Source organism: Pteropus alecto, unplaced genomic scaffold, assembly GCF_000325575.1.
Source record: "Pteropus alecto unplaced genomic scaffold, ASM32557v1 scaffold413, whole genome shotgun sequence".
NCBI lineage: Eukaryota > Metazoa > Chordata > Mammalia > Chiroptera > Pteropodidae > Pteropus > Pteropus alecto.
In genome coordinates this window covers 919,256-937,800 of record NW_006434120.1, presented here as the reverse complement: position 1 = coordinate 937,800, position 18,545 = coordinate 919,256, and the positions used below count along the sequence as shown (strand labels likewise).

General features: G+C 35.8%; 1 protein-coding gene and 1 pseudogene across 1 annotated transcript in view; both read left to right on the top strand.

The window, feature by feature from the left end:
• The window catches only part of MRPS31 (mitochondrial ribosomal protein S31), a 41,996-nt gene that overhangs the window by 7,364 nt on the left and 16,087 nt on the right, over positions 1-18,545 (top strand). The window contains exons 3-5 of the mRNA XM_006908997.3: positions 4,705-4,863; positions 5,998-6,138; positions 10,658-10,731. Of these exons, the coding sequence (XP_006909059.1) occupies positions 4,705-4,863; positions 5,998-6,138; positions 10,658-10,731 (374 nt within the window). The remainder of the gene's footprint in view (positions 1-4,704; positions 4,864-5,997; positions 6,139-10,657; positions 10,732-18,545) is intronic.
• LOC112477480 lies at positions 5,115-5,233 on the top strand (annotated as a pseudogene).

Below are 18,545 nucleotides of genomic sequence, written 5' to 3'. Positions count from 1 at the left end.
CGAAGATAGAATCTAGAAATGACTCAGACGAAAAAAGAGAGAGATTGAGGAGTAAAAGAAAATGAAAGAAAGAAATCTACAAGAACTGACTCCATTAAAAAAAGAAAAGCAGTATAAGAATAATGGATATACCAGAAGGAGAAAGGAGAGAGAAGAGAACAGAGACCCTATTCAAACAAATAATTAACGAGAACTTCCCAAACCCATGGAAAGAACTGGATCCTCAAATCCCAGAAGCAAACAGAACACCTAATTATCTCAATCCAAAAGGCCTTCTCCAAGGCACATTGGATTGAAACGGTCAAAAAAAGTAATGACAAAGAATTCTCAAGACAGCCAGGGAAAAGAAGATGGTCTCCTACAAAGTAAATCCCATTAGATTATCATTGAATTTTTCAGGTTAGGAGAGAGTGGAAACAAATATTCAAATTATTGAGAGAAATCACCAGCCAGCAATAATTTATCCAGCAAAGTTATCCTTTAGATATGAAGGAGAATTATTCCTTCATGTATGAAGGCTTTTCCAGACATGCATTACAGGAAATAATGAAAGATGTTCTGAAACAAAACGACAAAAGGATACAAAACTATCAGATGACTAAAAGAAGCAGGAAATTACAACCCTTGTTCAGAATTGGGTATTAAATATAACATAAAGCTAAAGTAAAAACATTTATAGAAGAAGAAGGTAACAATAACTACTGCAAGTTGGAAATGAACTCAGCATAAAAAGGGATAATTTATGACAAAAGCATTAAAGAGGAGGGCGGAAAGGACTGAACTTGCACAGGGGAATGGAGTTAAGATGCAATCATAAAAAAAAGGACAACTGTATGAAAATTTATTTTATATAAACCTAATGGTAATCACACAAAAAATCTAGAACTAAGACACATAACGTAAGAGGAAACAGAAAAAAGTCGTAGAATACCACCAAACTAAAGTAAGAGACAGAAACACAAGGGAAAAGAAACAATGGAGGCACAGAACTATCAGAAAACAAAAGATAAATGGCTATAGGAAGTCTTCGTATTTCATTAATGATCCTAAATGTAAATGGACTGAACACACCAGCTAAAAGGCACAGAGGAGTGGGTTAGATCAAAAAACCCAACGATATGTTGCCTTCAGGAGATACATCTCAGCTGCAAGGACAAACAGACTCAGAGTGAAGGGTGGAAAATGATTCTCCAATCAAATGACAACCAGAGAAAAATGAGTGTACCAGTACTTATATCTGACAAAATAGATTTCAAGATAGAAAAGGTAACAAAAGGCAAAGATAGACATTTTATACCGATAGAGGGGACAGTGCATCAAGAAGACCTAACACTTATTAATATATATGCACCCAACCTAGAAACACCAAAATATGTAAAGCAACTACTAACAACTAAAGAGAGAAACTGACAAAAATAATTATAGTAGGGGACCTAAATACCCCACTGACAATGGATAGATCATCCAAACAGAAAGTCAATAAGGAAATATCATCCTTAAATGACACATTAGGTCAAATGGACATAATTGATATTTACAGAGCTTTTCATCTTGAACACCGATTATACATTCATCTCTAGTGCACACGGAACATTCTCAAGGATAGACCATATGTTGGAACATGGAGTTAGGTAGAAGAAGGAAAAAGGGTCAAATATATAATGACAAGGAAACTTTGACTTGGGGTGGTGAACACAATGCAACATACAGATGATGTTATTATAGAACTGCACACTTGAACTTATATAACCTTACCAATGTCACCCCAATAAATTTAATGAAATTTAAAAACTTTTAATGATTCCTCCCCCTTTTAAGGGATCTTAGATGTACAGAAATGGGTTAATCATTATCTTTGGTTCATGATGCATTGTCATCATTGTTTCATGTATGGCCTGCTTTTAGTTTATTTGTATCATATATGGAACCACCATTGATATAGGTACGATGGCTGCATAACAATTGCCCAAGAATTTAGTAACATATAAGAACCATTGTTTATGCTATGGATTCTGTGGGACATGGGTCAGCAGTTTGGACAGAGCACAGTGGAGAAGACTAATTCTCTGCTCTATGGTGTCTGGGGCTTTAGTTGGAAGACTTAGAAGTCCAGGAGTTGGAATCATCTGAAATTTTCTCATTAAGCAGTTGCTGCTGGCTGTCAACTGACACCTTGGCTGAGATTCTTAGTAGAAACACCTACATGTGACCTCTCAGTGTGGCCTGGGCTTTCACACTGCATAGTGACTAGGTTCCCAGGGCGAGTGTTCCAAGAGAAAACCAAGAGGAATTTGTATTGTTTTTATAATTTAGCCTTCAAATCAGATTGGATACCACCACTCTCATTTCCTGTGCTGCCTTGATTTTTGAGGAGTACCTTTCTTTTTATCACAGCAACTGTCAGAAAGTTATCTTCACAAAGATACGATATCAAAAGGAATGCAGTAGTATAATGTTAAAAGTATACACTAAATTGAATGAGTATTTAAATGGTCAAGAACAGACAATATATTTCCCTGTTATGCTCCAGGTGCCTTAGGGCACAGTTTGGGAACCAAGGTCCTCTTCTACATTGAGTTCCTGAGAGACTGGGACCATACCTTTAAGTTTCTTAGAAGTCCTGTTGCCTGTTTGACAGGCTCTCTGCGGGACCACCTTAAATCTTTCCAAGATCTTAACAAAGGATTTTAAAGTCCTGTCCATCTTTACACTATGTTTTCTTGACACTGCCCTGAATTTGATCTCCATTCAGAAGCTATTTCTAAATTTTAGCTTTGTTTACTATCTGGATGGGGATAAGAATGAGGAACATCTCCCATGCAGATAGCTGAGAGATAATTTACCTTTCAGGCATAGAGAATAGAACTACTTAGGTCTTGAGTGTATGCAATAATCCCTCAAATTCCACATATCTATTTTCTTTAGGCACATATTCCTAGAAGTAGAATTGCTGGGTCAAAGAATTTGCATAGTTTTTAAGCTTATGATACATGTCACCAGATTGCTTGCCAAAAGTTATGCCAATTAACATGTCCACTAAATAGTATGTTTCACCTCATCAGAGTTCCTTTTCTGAAATTATTTATGTCACACAGTTCTTTTTAAAGAAATTTAGAAGCCCAGAAAGGTATAAAGTAAAAAAATATGTATTCATGAAATAGTCTGAGTTATAGGATAGAATAGATTGTTAAATATTTTAACAAGTTCTCATCATTTTGTTAAAATATATGTAGAGAAGTCCCTGTGTGTAAAAATTATCTTATTTTGATGAAAGGCTTCATCACAATTTTTATTAATTAGAACATTTCAAATTACAAACCCGGAAGTTATAACTATAAAGAACACCATTGTCATAAAATGCATGGTTCCAGAAAATGAATACTCATCTATATATCCTTGGCTTACTCTGATCAAATATACATATATTAAACTTTGAAAATAAACCTCACAGTTTATGAGAGAAATAGTGATTTGAGATAAGATTTAAGCCTTATTCACAGGTTAACATTTTAACTAATTGTTATATTTCCTCTTTTCATTCTATTTCCCATTCCAAACAGATTTTAGATCTCCCATATTTTAGTAAGTAAAGTTCTTAAAATCTTTATTCAACAACTTCAGGGATTTGGGAACTTTGATTTCTATTTTAGATAACAGATCATAGTGTAGAAAGCCAGATGTAGTAAAACATTAATTTAGATTTTACTCATTGAGATAGAAGTTCCTATTGACTTAAAAATATAAATTTCTCTTTATGTCTGGCATATTTTTCTATTAACTTGCCCTTACGCACTGAAGAGTAGCTTTTTTTTTTTTTTTTTTTTTAGCTTTTTCTTATGGAAAATTGAAAACATTAAAACAAAAATAAAACCCCTTTGTGCCTGTCACCCAGCTTCAATAATCACCAACATTCTGCCATTCTTGTATCATCTGTACTTTCACCCTTCTTCAGTCTTCTACTTGATGATGATAATGATTTTTTTTTTTCAGGTAAAAGTTACTTGCATTGAAATGTATAAAGCTTAGCTGTAGGATTTTGACAAACAGATCTGCCCATGTAACCCAGATACTTAGCAAGACACAAAATATTACTCATTTTCATATTGCCCCACAGTAGCCTTCTGAGGCAACCACTACTTTGATTTTTATCACTTTAGATTAATTTTGCCTATACTTGATGTAAATGGAATCATACAGTATATGGTTTTTTTAAATCCAGCTTATTCAGTTTCATTCATGTTGAGGTATGAGCTGAGTATTATTCCATTGTATGGATATATCACAATTTGTTTATTCTGATGATAGACATTTGGTTTGTTTCCAGTTTTAGGTTATTATGAATAAAGCTATGAACAGGTTTAGCCACTTTTGTGCTTGCTTGTAATAAGTATTGTTTTTGAAATAAAATGGCATTAAAATTAAAAATCCCACAAATTTTTTAAGGCTGATCCTTCACCCCGCCACCTTAATATATTGTTGAGTTAGTATTATTCTTCAGCAGGTATCCATTAACTTTAACCTTTAACATTTAAGTTTATATAAACTTGATACCTAATATTTAAGAATTCTTGATTTTTGTCAGAAATTGATACTTTTTTGAACAAACGTTTTCTCTGAAAAATCATTTTACTTTCCACTAATATTAAGTGGCATAAGTAATGCCCCTTTTTTCTTTCTCATTTTGTTTTTCATTTTCTTTTTCAGAAGTGAGTCCCTGAGCCCAGAGTTGGTGGCTGCTGCATCCGCTGTTGCAGAATCTCTCCCCTTTGACAAGCAGACAACCAAGTCGGAGCTGCTAAGGCAGCTCCAACAGCATGAGGAAGACTCAAGGGCACAGAAAGATGGAATAAAACCTAAAATTAGGTTAGTGAATCAAATAATTATATTAACAATGATGACAGCTCAAAATAGGCTTTCAGGTATACATAATATATTCATTTATATAATACATAGGCCTCAAAGTGGAATATTAGCAATTTGTTTGAAAAAACCTCATGTCTTAATAAGATTGCAGTTTTTAAAAGACTAATTGAATGGTTAAACTTTTCTTTTGAGAAGTTACACAGTTTCTGGTCCCTGAAAAATAAATGATAAATTGTTAAAAATAATTGATAGTCTACGGCCATGCTACCCTGAACAAGCCCGATCCTGTCTGATCTCGGAAACTAAGCAGAGTCGGGCCTGGTTAGTACTTGGATGGGAGACCACTTACGAAGACCAGGTGCTATAGGCGTAAAAAATAAAAAATGAAAAAATAAATAAGGGATTGTAAGCTGACAAGGTCCTTGCAATCTGTGAGGTCAACCAAGGGTTGCCTCGCCTAAAAAAATTTTTTTGTAAAAAGTAAATAACAGAATAAAACAGTTTCTCTAAGATTAATTTTTTTCAGTTAAATAATTTTCTGCTTTTATGTATAGTATGATGATCTTCAGGCCTGTTTCTTTCTGTTTTACTTTTTATTATTAAGTTTTAGCTGACTTCTTTCCACTCATTCTCTCATCTCTCATTACTTTATGCCAGGTTATACCACTTGCTGCTGAAATGTCAGGAGTGGCTGCTCTGTTTTGGAGAGCAATCTAAATCAGTAGTTCTCAGAGAGCATGTGTGCAAGATTTATCTTAGGAGGTTAAAAGAAAAATATAGATGACTGGACTATCAGTCAGAGCACTCATTTTATTTGTAATCCACGTGATAAGTATACAGATATTGATTATATATCATCTGCTCTAGATGTTTGAAAATTTTTCACAAATGACAATTTATGTTTTAAATGAACATTTTTGAAGAACATCTTTAAAAGACAAGGAAACAAATCTTAGTGGTCTGTGCAATGTGAGTGTTAATATGTGACATGATCTTTTATTTAAACATAACTTTTTATGTTGTATTGTTGCATAGAAGTAAAATAAAAATTAAGTGATATGAATCATGTTTAAGAAAGGTTATTACTATTCTGTAGATAAAATTTGTAATACGCTTAACTTTTTCTTATTTCAGTTTCAGTAACATAATATCAGATATGAAAGTTGCCAGATCTGCCACAGCTAGAGTTAGTACAAAACCAGTTCATCAGATTCAGTTTGATGAAGAAGCTGACAGTTATGCTGGCCAAGAAAAGACCGTTGACCTTAGAAAAAGGTATTAAAGGTTTGCAGTTTATTTGGTTTTGTTTTGTTTAACTTTAGATTTACTTTGTTGTTATGCATATTATTGCTGATAGGCATCTGAGCATTATGGCTGCATTTATGTCTGTCTCCTTACTCAGCATGTACTGTTTCCTAGAGAGGGAAAGATGTTGTGAGTTTAGCATTCCTATACTTTTCTATACTATAAATCAAACTGGGTCCTGTCTCACTTTTACCCATGGTGAATAGAGGGTTCCTGATTTAGAATAAGTTTGAGCTGACTGAATTCTGAATAAATGAACATTTTGTGAGAAGCATTATTTTTCATTCCAATACGTGCCAAACAATGTATATTCATATACCCTTTATATCTATATAATCATCTTTTTTCATACCCTAGAGGAATAACTCACCATCAAAGAAAGAAAGATCCATTGTAATACCTTAAAGTAGTAGATTATTTGTGACAATTTGAATTTAGCAATTTGCAGTTCTTTAAAGATGCTAAGTTATGCCTTACATGGTTATTTTATAATAGAAAGCTATCTATATTTATATAAAGTTTCTGTTCTTTCTCTCTCAATCCTGTAAAGTGATATTTGGGTAGGAGGAACCAGATATTTAGCATGGTCTGACAAAAACCAACTCAACTTCATAGCAAATGTGTTCACAAATGGATTATTTTTGATGCATATTTTAAGGATTTTAAGTATAACCTCAGCAATTTGAGTTAGCTCCTTCCAGATGTTAAATTATTAATTTGTATAGGAAGATCGGAAAAGATGGTCAGCAGTTACCAAAGGAATTTCAAGAGCTTACAGTGACTTTGGAATTTCAAGAGCTCACATTAATTTGTACAGGAAGATTAAAAAAGATGGTCAGCAGTTACCAAAGGAATTTCAAGAGCTTACAGTGAATTTCAAGAGCTTATCTGAATTACTGTTTTAAAGTTATTTTATAACTACAACATATTATTGAATAAAGTATAATGTATCTTAGTGTTTTACTTAAGATTCCTGAAGAATATTTAAATTTAGTCTTATTTGAATCAATCTTCTTTGAGATGATCCATGTAACTACATCAGAATGCCATATTTTTAATGATATTAGCTATCATTAAAAACTAGAAGGTCCCAAGGATGAAGCTAAAAAAGTAAGAAAGGCATGTATGTGCTTATAATGACTGTGATGAAAAGCTGACGAAAGGACTCTAGAACAAGGAGAAGCACTCGTGAGATACCAAATTTTTTACTCTGCTCTGACTTGGGACAGCCTGAGACAATCCAGACCTGGCCTGATTTCTTCAGTTAGAGACAGAGACGTGAGTCACAGAGCACTGGCTTTGGAATCGTGCTGGCCTGCCTCAGAAGTGTGGCACTGTGCCACTGACTGGGGAATTCCGTGACTGGGGACTTTCAAAGCCTCATCAGTCTTTCCTCATTATAAAATGCTGAAAGTGAAGCCTAGCTTAAACGGTTTTCTTAAACAATGTGAAAGAACCATGTGTAAACTATATGTACTAGATGCACAACAAATGTGTTTCCTTCCCTTCCTCTTTGGTACATTCCAATTTTAAAATTCTATACTTTGTTGAATCCTTCTCTCTTCACTGTGAGTTACTTTAATCTATCATCCTATTCATCTGGTGCTAAGTTGAGGTACTGCCACCCGGGTAAGGAGAAGAATGCAAGGCACTGAGGATAGTTCTGGAACATAAATGCCTTTGTTCATAAGTATTTGGGAACCTGCTAGAGGAAAACATGTGATGTGAGATCACTTTATTTAATTATAATATAGTATTTGCATTTTTCAGTTAGTTTAATTTAGTAGGAAAAAGTAATTTGATCCAGAAAATAATTCAAAATTATTTTAAAAAATAAATCCTCCATTTATAAACTGATTTTTAATCTGCCAGTAAATTTACTGAAGTATGAATTAAAGTCTAAAGCAGTTGATTAAAATATACAAGGAAAAGTTAACTTATTAACTTTCTGACATTAATTTCAACAGTTAAAAATAGTTATGTAAAAAAAGTTGATCATTATTTTAAAATTACAGAACAATTGCTTTATAAGTGAGAATGTTTTGATTTATCCATGCAATCTTTTATAATTTGTAATTAAACATGCAGTGTTTTCTGCCCTTAAACTAAGACAAAAGTTGACTTTAACAGTTTTTTTTGCTTGTGTGTGGAGGGGCCTCTTTGGGTTCATCTTGTTTGGAAGTGCGCTTCCTGGACTTGTATGTCTATTTCCTTTGCCAGGTTAGGGAGGATTTCAGTCATTATTTCTTCAAATAGGTTTTCAATTTCTTGCTCTCTCTCTTCTTTTGATACTCCTATAATGTGAATGTTGTTATACTTGTTATTGTTTCAGAAGTTCCTTAATCTATCCTCATTTTTTAAAAATCTTTTTTTCCTTTTGCTGTTCTGATAGGATGCTTTCAGCTACCAATCAGAACAGCAAAATCAGTGATTTGTCTTCCAAATCACTGATTCCTGATTCAGTCCTCTGTTTCATCTAATCTGCTGTCGATTCCATCTAAGATATTCTTTTCAGTTATTGTGTTCTTCATTTCTGATTGGTTCTTTTTTTTTTTTGGTCTGATTGGGTTTTTTTTTTTTTATGGTTTCTATCTCTTTGTGTAAGTTCTTACTGAGTTCATCTGTTCTTCCCCTAACTGCATTGAGCATCTTTATAACCAGTGTTTTGTCTGTATCTGGAAGATTGCTTATCTCTATTTCATTTAGTTCTTTTTCTGGAGTTTTGTTCTGTACTTTCATTGGGACATCTTTCTTTGTCTCCTCGTTTTGGCTGCCTCCCTCTTTTTTTTTTTTTTTTCTTCTACATGCGAGGGTAGATTGGCTACATCTTCCAGTCTTGGTAGGATGTCTTTATGTAGTAGGTGTCCTGTGGGGCCCAGTGGCGCAGTGTCCCTGATCACCTGAGCCGGGCTCTCCAGGAGTGTCACTTGTGTGGGTTGTGTGTGCCCCTCTGTTGTAGTTGAACCTTGATAGCTGTTGGCACATCAGTGAGAGGGATTGACCCTCAGGCTAACTGTCTGTGAGAACTGACTGTGACTATAGTGGACAAGCTGTTGTGTGGGGGCTGACCCCACAGAGTAGGATCTGCTGTAGTGGGGCTCTGGTGCCTGCTTAGTCCACCTTTGGGTGTGTCTTTTGTGGAGCCGATTGGGTGGTCCTCTGGTATGGCCACCAGGTGTGTTGGTTCTGGGGCCTCTTGGGAGGAGCTACAAAGTGATTCTGCAGTTGGTAGCTCCCTGTGGTGGGCTTGGCGGTGCCTGGGAAAGGCTATGCTATGAACTGAGGCTGGCTGATTTCCAGTGCCAGGCTGGGGGCTGCTTAGCAAGAGGTACAGTGTATGCCGAGGGCAGAGGCTGCTTTTGTAGGGTTTGTGGACCGTTGTGAGATTTTAGGAACGTCCTCAGTGTAGGCTGCTTGTGAGTAACAGCTGCTGAAAGAGGTTCTGGCCTGTGCTAGAGTTGAATGGGATGGTTTCTCAGGGAATCACTAAGGGAGGTGAGTTTGATGGAGACTCAAACTTGGCTTCTACCTGTGCCTGTAGGCTATGTGGGGGGAGGGCCCAACAAAGGAATAATGGTGCCTGCCAACACTTTTGTCTCAGCTAGAGCTGTTTTCTCCAGCCCTCACCCTGTAGCCAGAGGATTTAGTTCCTTCCCATATGTCCCTGGTGCAGTTGAGCTGCTTCCCCAGAACTGGAGCTCAGTGCCAGTGAGTCTGTCAGTGTGCCTGGGACTCCAGCAGCCCTCCATCTCACTCAGACAGAATCCCCGCCGATTTTCACAGCCAGAAGTTGTCGCAACTCCTCTTCCTGGCATTGGTGGTCCTGGGCTGGGGACCCCTCACTCTTTACGGGAAACCTCTGCAGCTGAGATATCCCTACCGATTCTTAACCTGCACAGGTGGGTGTGGGACAGCCTCTTTCACATCTCTGCCCCTCCTACCAGTTTTGAAGTAGTTGTTTCTTTATATCTTTAGTTATAGGAATTCTGTTCTGTTAGTCTTCAGGTGGTTCTCAAGGGTGATTTTTCTATAATTTAGTTGTAATTTTGATGTCTCAGGAGAAGGCAAGCACAGTGTTTACCTAGTTTTCCATCTTGACCAGAAGTCCTGGATTCATTCCTAACAACTTCTAATTTAGCATATTTTGATACTTCCCACAATACTGACTTTTCTATAACATTAATATGAGACCAATCAAATAAAAATTATGGCAAATTAAGCTGATCTTTTCAATTAGGTATTTTGGAAATTAGACTGTTTTAACTGTTTTGTTGTATTATGATGTTAAAATTCAAGTGAATTTGTTTCTGTTTTCAGTATCAGTCCTAAAGACATGACAATTTAGTTAAGACATCTGATGTGGGTCTGTAGAATTATTTTTAATTTCTACATTGAACATTTAATATAAGATTTTCTTCTCAAACAATTTTTTTATTGATGGTGTATAAAAGTATTCATTAAGTAAAATGTTTTTTCTTTTTCCATTTAGAAAAAATATATTCAAGGGGAAGAGACTTAACATTTTTGATCCTAAGGCAGTTACTGAAGAGGCATCTGAAACAGGTTTGTTAAGAAAAGAAAAACACAATTTTTCAGATGTAGAAAAATTCCATTTTTGAAAAACGTCCTTAATGTTTAATTGCATAATAATCAGATATTTTAATATTCCATCCTGTCATTGGCCTGTATCCCACTTATGAATGTGGTTATGGACATTGCTAGTCTTAGTCAGATTTTCCTCTTGAAGTGTTGCCTTGTGTGAGACAATGGGAGGTTAAGGACTAACTACCAGCTATATGAATTCAGAGTGATAGCTTGGCTACTAATTTGAGGTAGAACATTAATTATTTCCTGCTATTTGCAATGTATCTCTGTACTATTATGGAAAGATAAACTGTAGGCAGTTTCCTATCTAGAAGAGGAGGTAGCATTTGTAGAAGTAACTTAATGAAATAATTTGGTGATTGCTTAGGAGATGGAAAGAAGAGCATTCAGGGAATAGATTTAGCAGTAGTTTCTTTTTTTCTTAACACATAGTCTTTGTTCTCTATTCTTTTTCCTTTCTTCTTTGGGTAAGAATTCAAATCCTTCAAATTTGCCATTTTAAATCTACTTAAAAGAAAAATAAGAGTATCCTCTTGCTTGGCATTATATTTGTTTTGCTGATAATATAAATGAAGAAACTCAGTACAAATGGTCTACAGCTTACAAGTGATTTCCATTTCTAAAGATTGTAAGCTAGCTTTTTGGACCTTGGTAGAAATAATTTTATACTTGATATTTAAGTTCTTAGGCCATCCTCCAGTGGCTCATTTAAACTTTCTATCAGTTACTTATATAAACATCTGATTTTCCCACTATTCAATAAACTCCTTGATAGTATGAGCTAGGTCTCATTGATTTTTGTATAGCCAGCAGCAGTTAGCCAAGTGGCTTACAGATAATAAGAATTAGTTATCTTAAACCTTGAAATTTTTTTTGAACAAATAAAACTAAAAACATATATCCATAGAGGATAGGAGTTAATTCAGTCATTGGTTGTTCATTTAAACGAAGGTGAAGCTAAGAGAACAACCCCCTTTGTATTTTGTAGACTGCATTCCATCTTGTATGATGAAAAGGAAATACAGAATGCACAGGCATGGGGAGTGGATCACTTCTCGTCTTTCGAAGTGGCAGCTGTTAAGCTTGCTTCAAAAAGGGAGTTTGTTGTCAGGGCAACTGCTATTGTCCATCTAATGAACAGCTAGAAGAGGCACTTGGATTCTTGAAAGAGCCAGGTTGCTTTTTTTAATCAGAAATCTTATTCCTAAAACTGAAATTAGTTGGTGAGGAAGTATTGAAGTTATATGTACTTTATAAAACAGTGTAAAATGATTATATTCTAATAAGGAAAATAATGCACCAATTTATGTCAATTTACTCTAATGAAGGTACTGTTTTAATATGCTATACCTGCATGAGTCTAAAGCAGTGGTTCTCAACCTTTTTGGCACCAGGGTCTGGTGCGCCTATGAGAATCTAATGCCTGATGATCAGAGGTTGAGCTGAGGTGGTGGTGCTAGGGCCGGGGGACGGCTGCAAATAAGAGAAGCTTCTCTTGCTCAGTAGCTGCTCACCTCCTGCTGTGCAGCCCAGTTCCTAACAGGCCACGGACCGGTACTGGTCTGCGGCCCTGGGGTTGGGGACCCCTGGTCTAAAGAATGTCTTTTGTTCCCAGTTAAATACAAGAATAGCAACAATGTGAAAATGTATATTTAACATTTATTTACTATTGTTTCACTACTAAAATAATGCCTGACTTATAGTTGACATTCAGTAATTATTTATTGACTGAATGAATGAGTTCTTCTGACTCATGATTTCCACATTTTGCTCCCTACTAAGGTCTTACCACTGCTACAAAGGATATAGTCATAGAGCCTACTGCTTATCCTGGGGTAATGTGGAGCTGAGAGGCAGTGTAGCTTAACGGAAAAAGGTTCGGTGTTAGATATCTGGATTATTCAACTTCAGTCTGCCATACTAACCTCTATGAGTTTCCCTTTCCCCACCTATGAAAAAGGGCTACTACATCTCAAGGATTAAATGAGGTAATGCAATTAAAGTGTCAGGAACAGCGTCTAGGACACAATGAAGATTCAGTAGTTGCAGCTATCAATAATAATGATGATAATGATGATGTTGGTGATGATCATCATAAAAAATACATAGGTTAGGAGAAGAAAAAAATGACGTAGATGATAGAGCTCTGTTCATCCCTCTGATGACCAAATCAAAGTTGTGACAGAAACAAGGAGCAAACAGCAAGGAAAAATCACCTGGGGTCTAGATAAACAGGCCATACAACTAGGGAGAAATCTAAGAAATCACCTTGCAACAGCAAAAGGTAGGACAGGGCAAAGACTAGAGGCTGCCTGGTCCCCAGTGGCTGAGTGAGACAGAGTCTGTGGCAGCAGCAGCTGCAGGCGCCTCTCAAAGGGGCCATGTCTGCCAGCGGTGATGGACCTGCTAGCTCTGAGCAACAGTGCCATTTCAGCCATGCAGGGACTTACAGGGGGACATTGAGTTGTCGGAGTGAGGGCCAAGGCGAGACTCGCTGTGTACAGAAGTGCCGGCAGTATCCATTGTTCCTGTGTTGAGCCCTCACCTCTCCCAAGTGTGCAGACGCAGAGTCACCGTAGGAGAGATGTCATCAAACTGGTTAAAAGAGGTCACTCTGCCCAGAGGATTCCCTGAAACTCTGCCTCCCCCAACTTGCAGACCCACCCAAGCCACATCCAGATGTGTCCTCTCTTCTTCAGGTGCCCCTTGCTGAGCAGTGCCTAGACTCACACTGGAGGTACCTGGCTTTGGTTTCTTGTGTGGCCTTTTGAGGCAACTATAAGCACAGCATCTGTGGATTCCTTGCTGACTCTTAACAGGTGGTCCTGAAGGGATACAGGCTCAAACACCTACCACACAAAGCCGCACTAATAGGACTGGGAAACTTAAGAATGTTGCTTAGTACATAGAAACAGACACAGAAAGGCAGCCAAAGTGAGAAGCCAAAGAAATAGAAACCACATGAGAGAACAGACCAGAGATCCAGAAATAATGGAGTCAAGCAATCTAACAGATGCAGAGTTCAAAACACCGATTATAAAGATGCTCAGTGAACTTAGGGGAAGTGTAGAAGAACTCAGAAATTTAAGAATAAGATTTAAAAAACCCCACAAAAATGGAAATGGAAATTATAAAAGGAAAACAGAAATAAAGACCACATTATCTGAAATGAAGAGTATATTAGAATCAACAGAATGGATAAAGAGGATAGAACCACCGATATAGAGGAGGGGAAAGCCAAGGACGCTCAATCAGAATGTCAAGAAAAAAGGAGCCAAGACTATAATAATAAATTAAGGAGCCTATGGGATACTATTAAAAGTAAAAATATCTGTGTCATAGGGGTACCTGAAGAGGGAAAACAAGAAGTTGAATATATATTTGAAGAAATAATGATGGAAAACTTCCCTAACCTGCTGAAGGAAATAAACATAAAACTCCAGGAAGTTCAGAGAATCCCAAAAAACCAGGAACCCGAAGAGGCCCACACAAAGACACATTATAATTAAAATGCCAAAGGTTAAATACAGAGAGAATCCTAAAAGCAGCAAGAGAAAAGCAGTTACCTACAAGGGAGCTTACCCATAAGACTGACAGCTGATTTTTTGAAAGAAACTATGCAGGACAGAAGAGATTGACACAAAATATTCGACGTGTAAATCCAAAAAAGGATTTTCAACCAAGAATACATTATCCAGCAAAGCTATCATTTAGAGTTGAAGACATACAAAGAGCTTCCCAGACAAAAATAAGCTAAAGGAATTTATCATCACCAAGCCAGTATTACAGAAAATATTGGAGGGACTTCTTTAAGAAGAAAACACGTGTATCAAAAACAAGAATAAAGAATGGTAATCACTATATTCCTATCAATAAGTACCTCAGATGGAAAAGAATTAAGTGCTCCAACCAAAAGATAGAATGGCTGAATGGATAAGAAAACAAGACCCCTACACAGGCTGCCTACAGGAGACTCACTTCAGATTAAAAGACACACAGAGACTAAAAGGAAGAGAATGGAAAGAGATAATTGCCTTGATGCACTGAATGAAATGGGTTGGATAGAGAAAGACAAATTTCACGTGATTTCACGTACATGTGGAATCTAAAGAACAAAATCAACAACAACAACAACAAAAGTGGAAATAAACTCAGAGATACAGAGAATATTTAGATGGACACTAGATAGGAGGGGAGTTGAGGGCCAAAAAAAAAAGCAAAGAGATTAAGAGGTACAAATAGATAGTTGCAAAATAGACATAGAGATGTAGCATGGGGAAAATGGTGAATGTAATAAATATGTAAGAGGAAAAAGGGGTACTAGATTTGGTGGGGTGATCACTTTGCAAGTTATTTGGATCTCTGATCACTTATACAGCTGAAACTGGTATATTGTATGCCAACTATAAGTGAAAAACACTTATTGAATTGTACAATGTAAATACAAGCAGCTCATTGTCTATTATATTTCGATAAAGACCAAACAAACAAACAAAAAGACGTAGATTAATCAGTGTCCGCTGAATGAATTTTTAAAATGTGACCATGATAATTATTTTACTGTTAAAATTACTCTGTAAATGTGTCTGATAAGCCTAACTGCTGTGATCTTTTCTGTGTGTCAGCTGTCCTAGGCCAACATAATTAATATCCAGCATTCAGTGTGTGATAAGGCATGGTCATACATGAACTTTCATGTGCAAGTCTTTGTATGGGCATGCTTTCTTTTGGGTAAATATCTAGGAGTAAAATGGTTTTATGATAAGTGTATTCTTTTTTATTATTATTATTTCTGGAATTTTCTACTTTTTTCCCCCTGAGTTCTCACTTCACTTTTTTTTTCCATCTTTATATTCCATCATATATATGAATCATAACTTCTTTATCCAATCATCTTTTGATAGGCATTTAGGTTGCTTCCATTTCTTGCCTATTATAAGTTGTGCTGCCATGAATATTAGGGTGCATAGATCTTTACAAATTATTGTTTTGATTTTCTTTGGATAAATACTCAGAAGTGCAATTGCTGGGTCAAAAGGTATATCCATTTTTAATTGTTTGAGAAACCTCCATACTGTTTTCCATAGCAGCTGTACCAAGTTGCAATCCTACCAACAAAGTATGAGGGTTCCCTTTTCTCTTCATCCTCACTTGTTCTTTGATTTATTGATGATAGCCATTCTGACAGATGTCAGGTGATATCTCATTGTGGTTTTAAATTGTATTTCTCTGATAATGAGTGACCTTGAGCATTTTTTCATCTGTCTATCAGCCATCTGTATTTCCTCTTTGGAGAAGTGTCTGTTCCGGTATTCTACCCATTTTTAATTGGATTGTTTGTTTTTTTGTTGTTGAGTTGCATGAGTTCTTTATATACCTTGGATATTAACTTCTTTTCAGATGTATCATTAGTGAATATCTTCTCCCAAACAGTCGGTTCTCTTTTTGTTTTGTTGATGGTTTCCTCTGCAGTACAAAAACTTAGTAGTTTGATGTAGTCCCATTTGTTTATTTTTTCTTTTGTTTTCCTTGCCCAAAGAGATATATCCAAAAAGAAATTACTATAAGTAATAAAGAGTTTACTGCCTATGTTTTTCCTAGAAGTTTTATGGTTTTGGGTCTTACATTTAAGTCTTTAATCCGTTTTGAGTCTGTTCTTGTATGTGGTATAAGAAAGTGGTCCAGTTTTTTTTTTTTTTTTTTTTGCATGTATCTGTCCAATTTTCCCATTACCGTTTATTGAAGAGACTGTCTTTACCCCATTGTATATTCTTACCTCCTTTATCATATATTACATGAGCATATAGGTGTGGATTTATTTCTGGGCTCTCTATTCTGTTCCATTGATCAATGTGTCTGTGTTTATGCCAGTATCATGCTGTTTTGATTACTGTAGCCTTGTAGTATAGTTTGATATCAGGTAGTGTGATACCCTCAACTTTGTTCTTCTTTCTCAAGATTGCTGTTTGGGGTCTTTTATGGTTCCATATAAATTTTAGGATTATTTGTTCTAGCTCTCTGAAAAATGTGATTGGTATTTTGATAGAGATTGCATTGAACCTATAGATTGCTTTGGGTAGTATGGCCATTTGAATGATGTTGATTCTTCCTACCCATGAACATGGTATATGCTCCCACTGATTTGTAACTTCTTCAATACTTTTTCAATGACATACTTTTCTGAGAACGGGTCTTTTACCTCCTTGGTTAATTTGATTCCCAGGTATTTTATTGTTTTCGATGCAATTGTAAATGGGATTGTTTTCTTAATTTCTCCTTCCGAAATTTCATCATTGGTATATAAAAATGCCACTGACTTCTGAATATTTATATTGTAACTTGCTACTTTACTGAATTCACTTACCAGTTCTAACAGTTTTTTGGTGGAATCTTTAGGGTTCTCTATATACAGTATCATGTCATCAGCAAATAATGAGAGTTTTACTTCTTCCTTTCCAATTTGGATACCTTTTATTTCTCTTTCTATTTTATTGCTGTGGCTAAGCCTTCCAATACAATGTTGAAGAGGAGTGGTGAAAGTGAGTACCCTTGTTCCAGATCTTAAGGAAAACGCTTTTAGCCTTTCCCCATTGAATATGATGTTAGCTGTAGGTTTGTCATATATGGCCTTTATTATGATGAGGTATGTTCCCTCTATTCCCACTTTACTGAGAGTTTTTATCATAAATGGATGCTAGGTTTTGTCAAACACTTTTTCTGCTTCTACTGATATGATCATATGGTTTTTATCTTTAAATTTGTTAACGTGGTGTATCACATTAATGGATTCGCGGGTATTGTACCAATCTTACATCCCAGGAATAAATCCAACTTGATCATGGTATATGATATTTTTAGTGTATTGCTGAATTCAGTCTGCTAATATTTTGTTGAGGATTTTTATATAAATGTTCATAAGATATATCAGCCTACAGTTTTCTTTTTTTGTATTTTCTTGTCTGGTTTTGGAATCAAGGTAACGATGGCCTCATAAAAGGGGTTAGGGAGCCTTCTCTCTTTTTGAAGTTTTTGGAACAGTTTGAGAAGAATAGGTGTTAATTCTTCTTTGAATGTTTGGTAAAATTCGCCTATGAAGCCATCAGGTCCAGGACTTTTGTTTTTTGGGGAGGCTTCTGATTACTGATTCTATTTCCTTAGTGGTAATCAGTCGGGTCAGATTTTCTCTTTCTTCTTGATTCAGTTTTGGGAGATTGTATGTTTCTAGGAATGTGTCCATTTCTTCCAGATTGTCCAATTTGTTGGCATATAATTGCTTATAGTATTTTCTTATGATCCTTTATATTTCTGTGGACTCTGTAGTTATTTCTTCTCTTTCATTTCTGATTTTATTTGAGTCCTCTTTTTTCTTTGATAAGTCTGGTTAAGGATCTGTCAATTTTGTTTATCCTTTCAAAGAACCAGCTCTTGGTTTCATTAAACTTTTGTATTCTTTTTCTAGATTTTATTTTGTTTCTTTCTGCTTTGAACTTTATTATTTCTTTCCTTCTGTTCACTTTGGGCTTTGTTTGCTATTCTTTTTCTACTTCTTTTAAGTGTAAGTTTAGATTGTTTATTTGAGCTTTTTCTTTTGTTTTACAATAGGCTTATATTGCTATGAATTTCTCTCTTAGGACTGCTTTCACTGTGTCCTATAGATTTTGAATCATTGTGTTTTCATTTTCATTTGTCTGTAGGTATCTTTGGATTTCTTCCTTGATCTCATTGGTAACCCATTCATTGCTTAGTAGCATGTTATTTAGCCTCCATGTGTC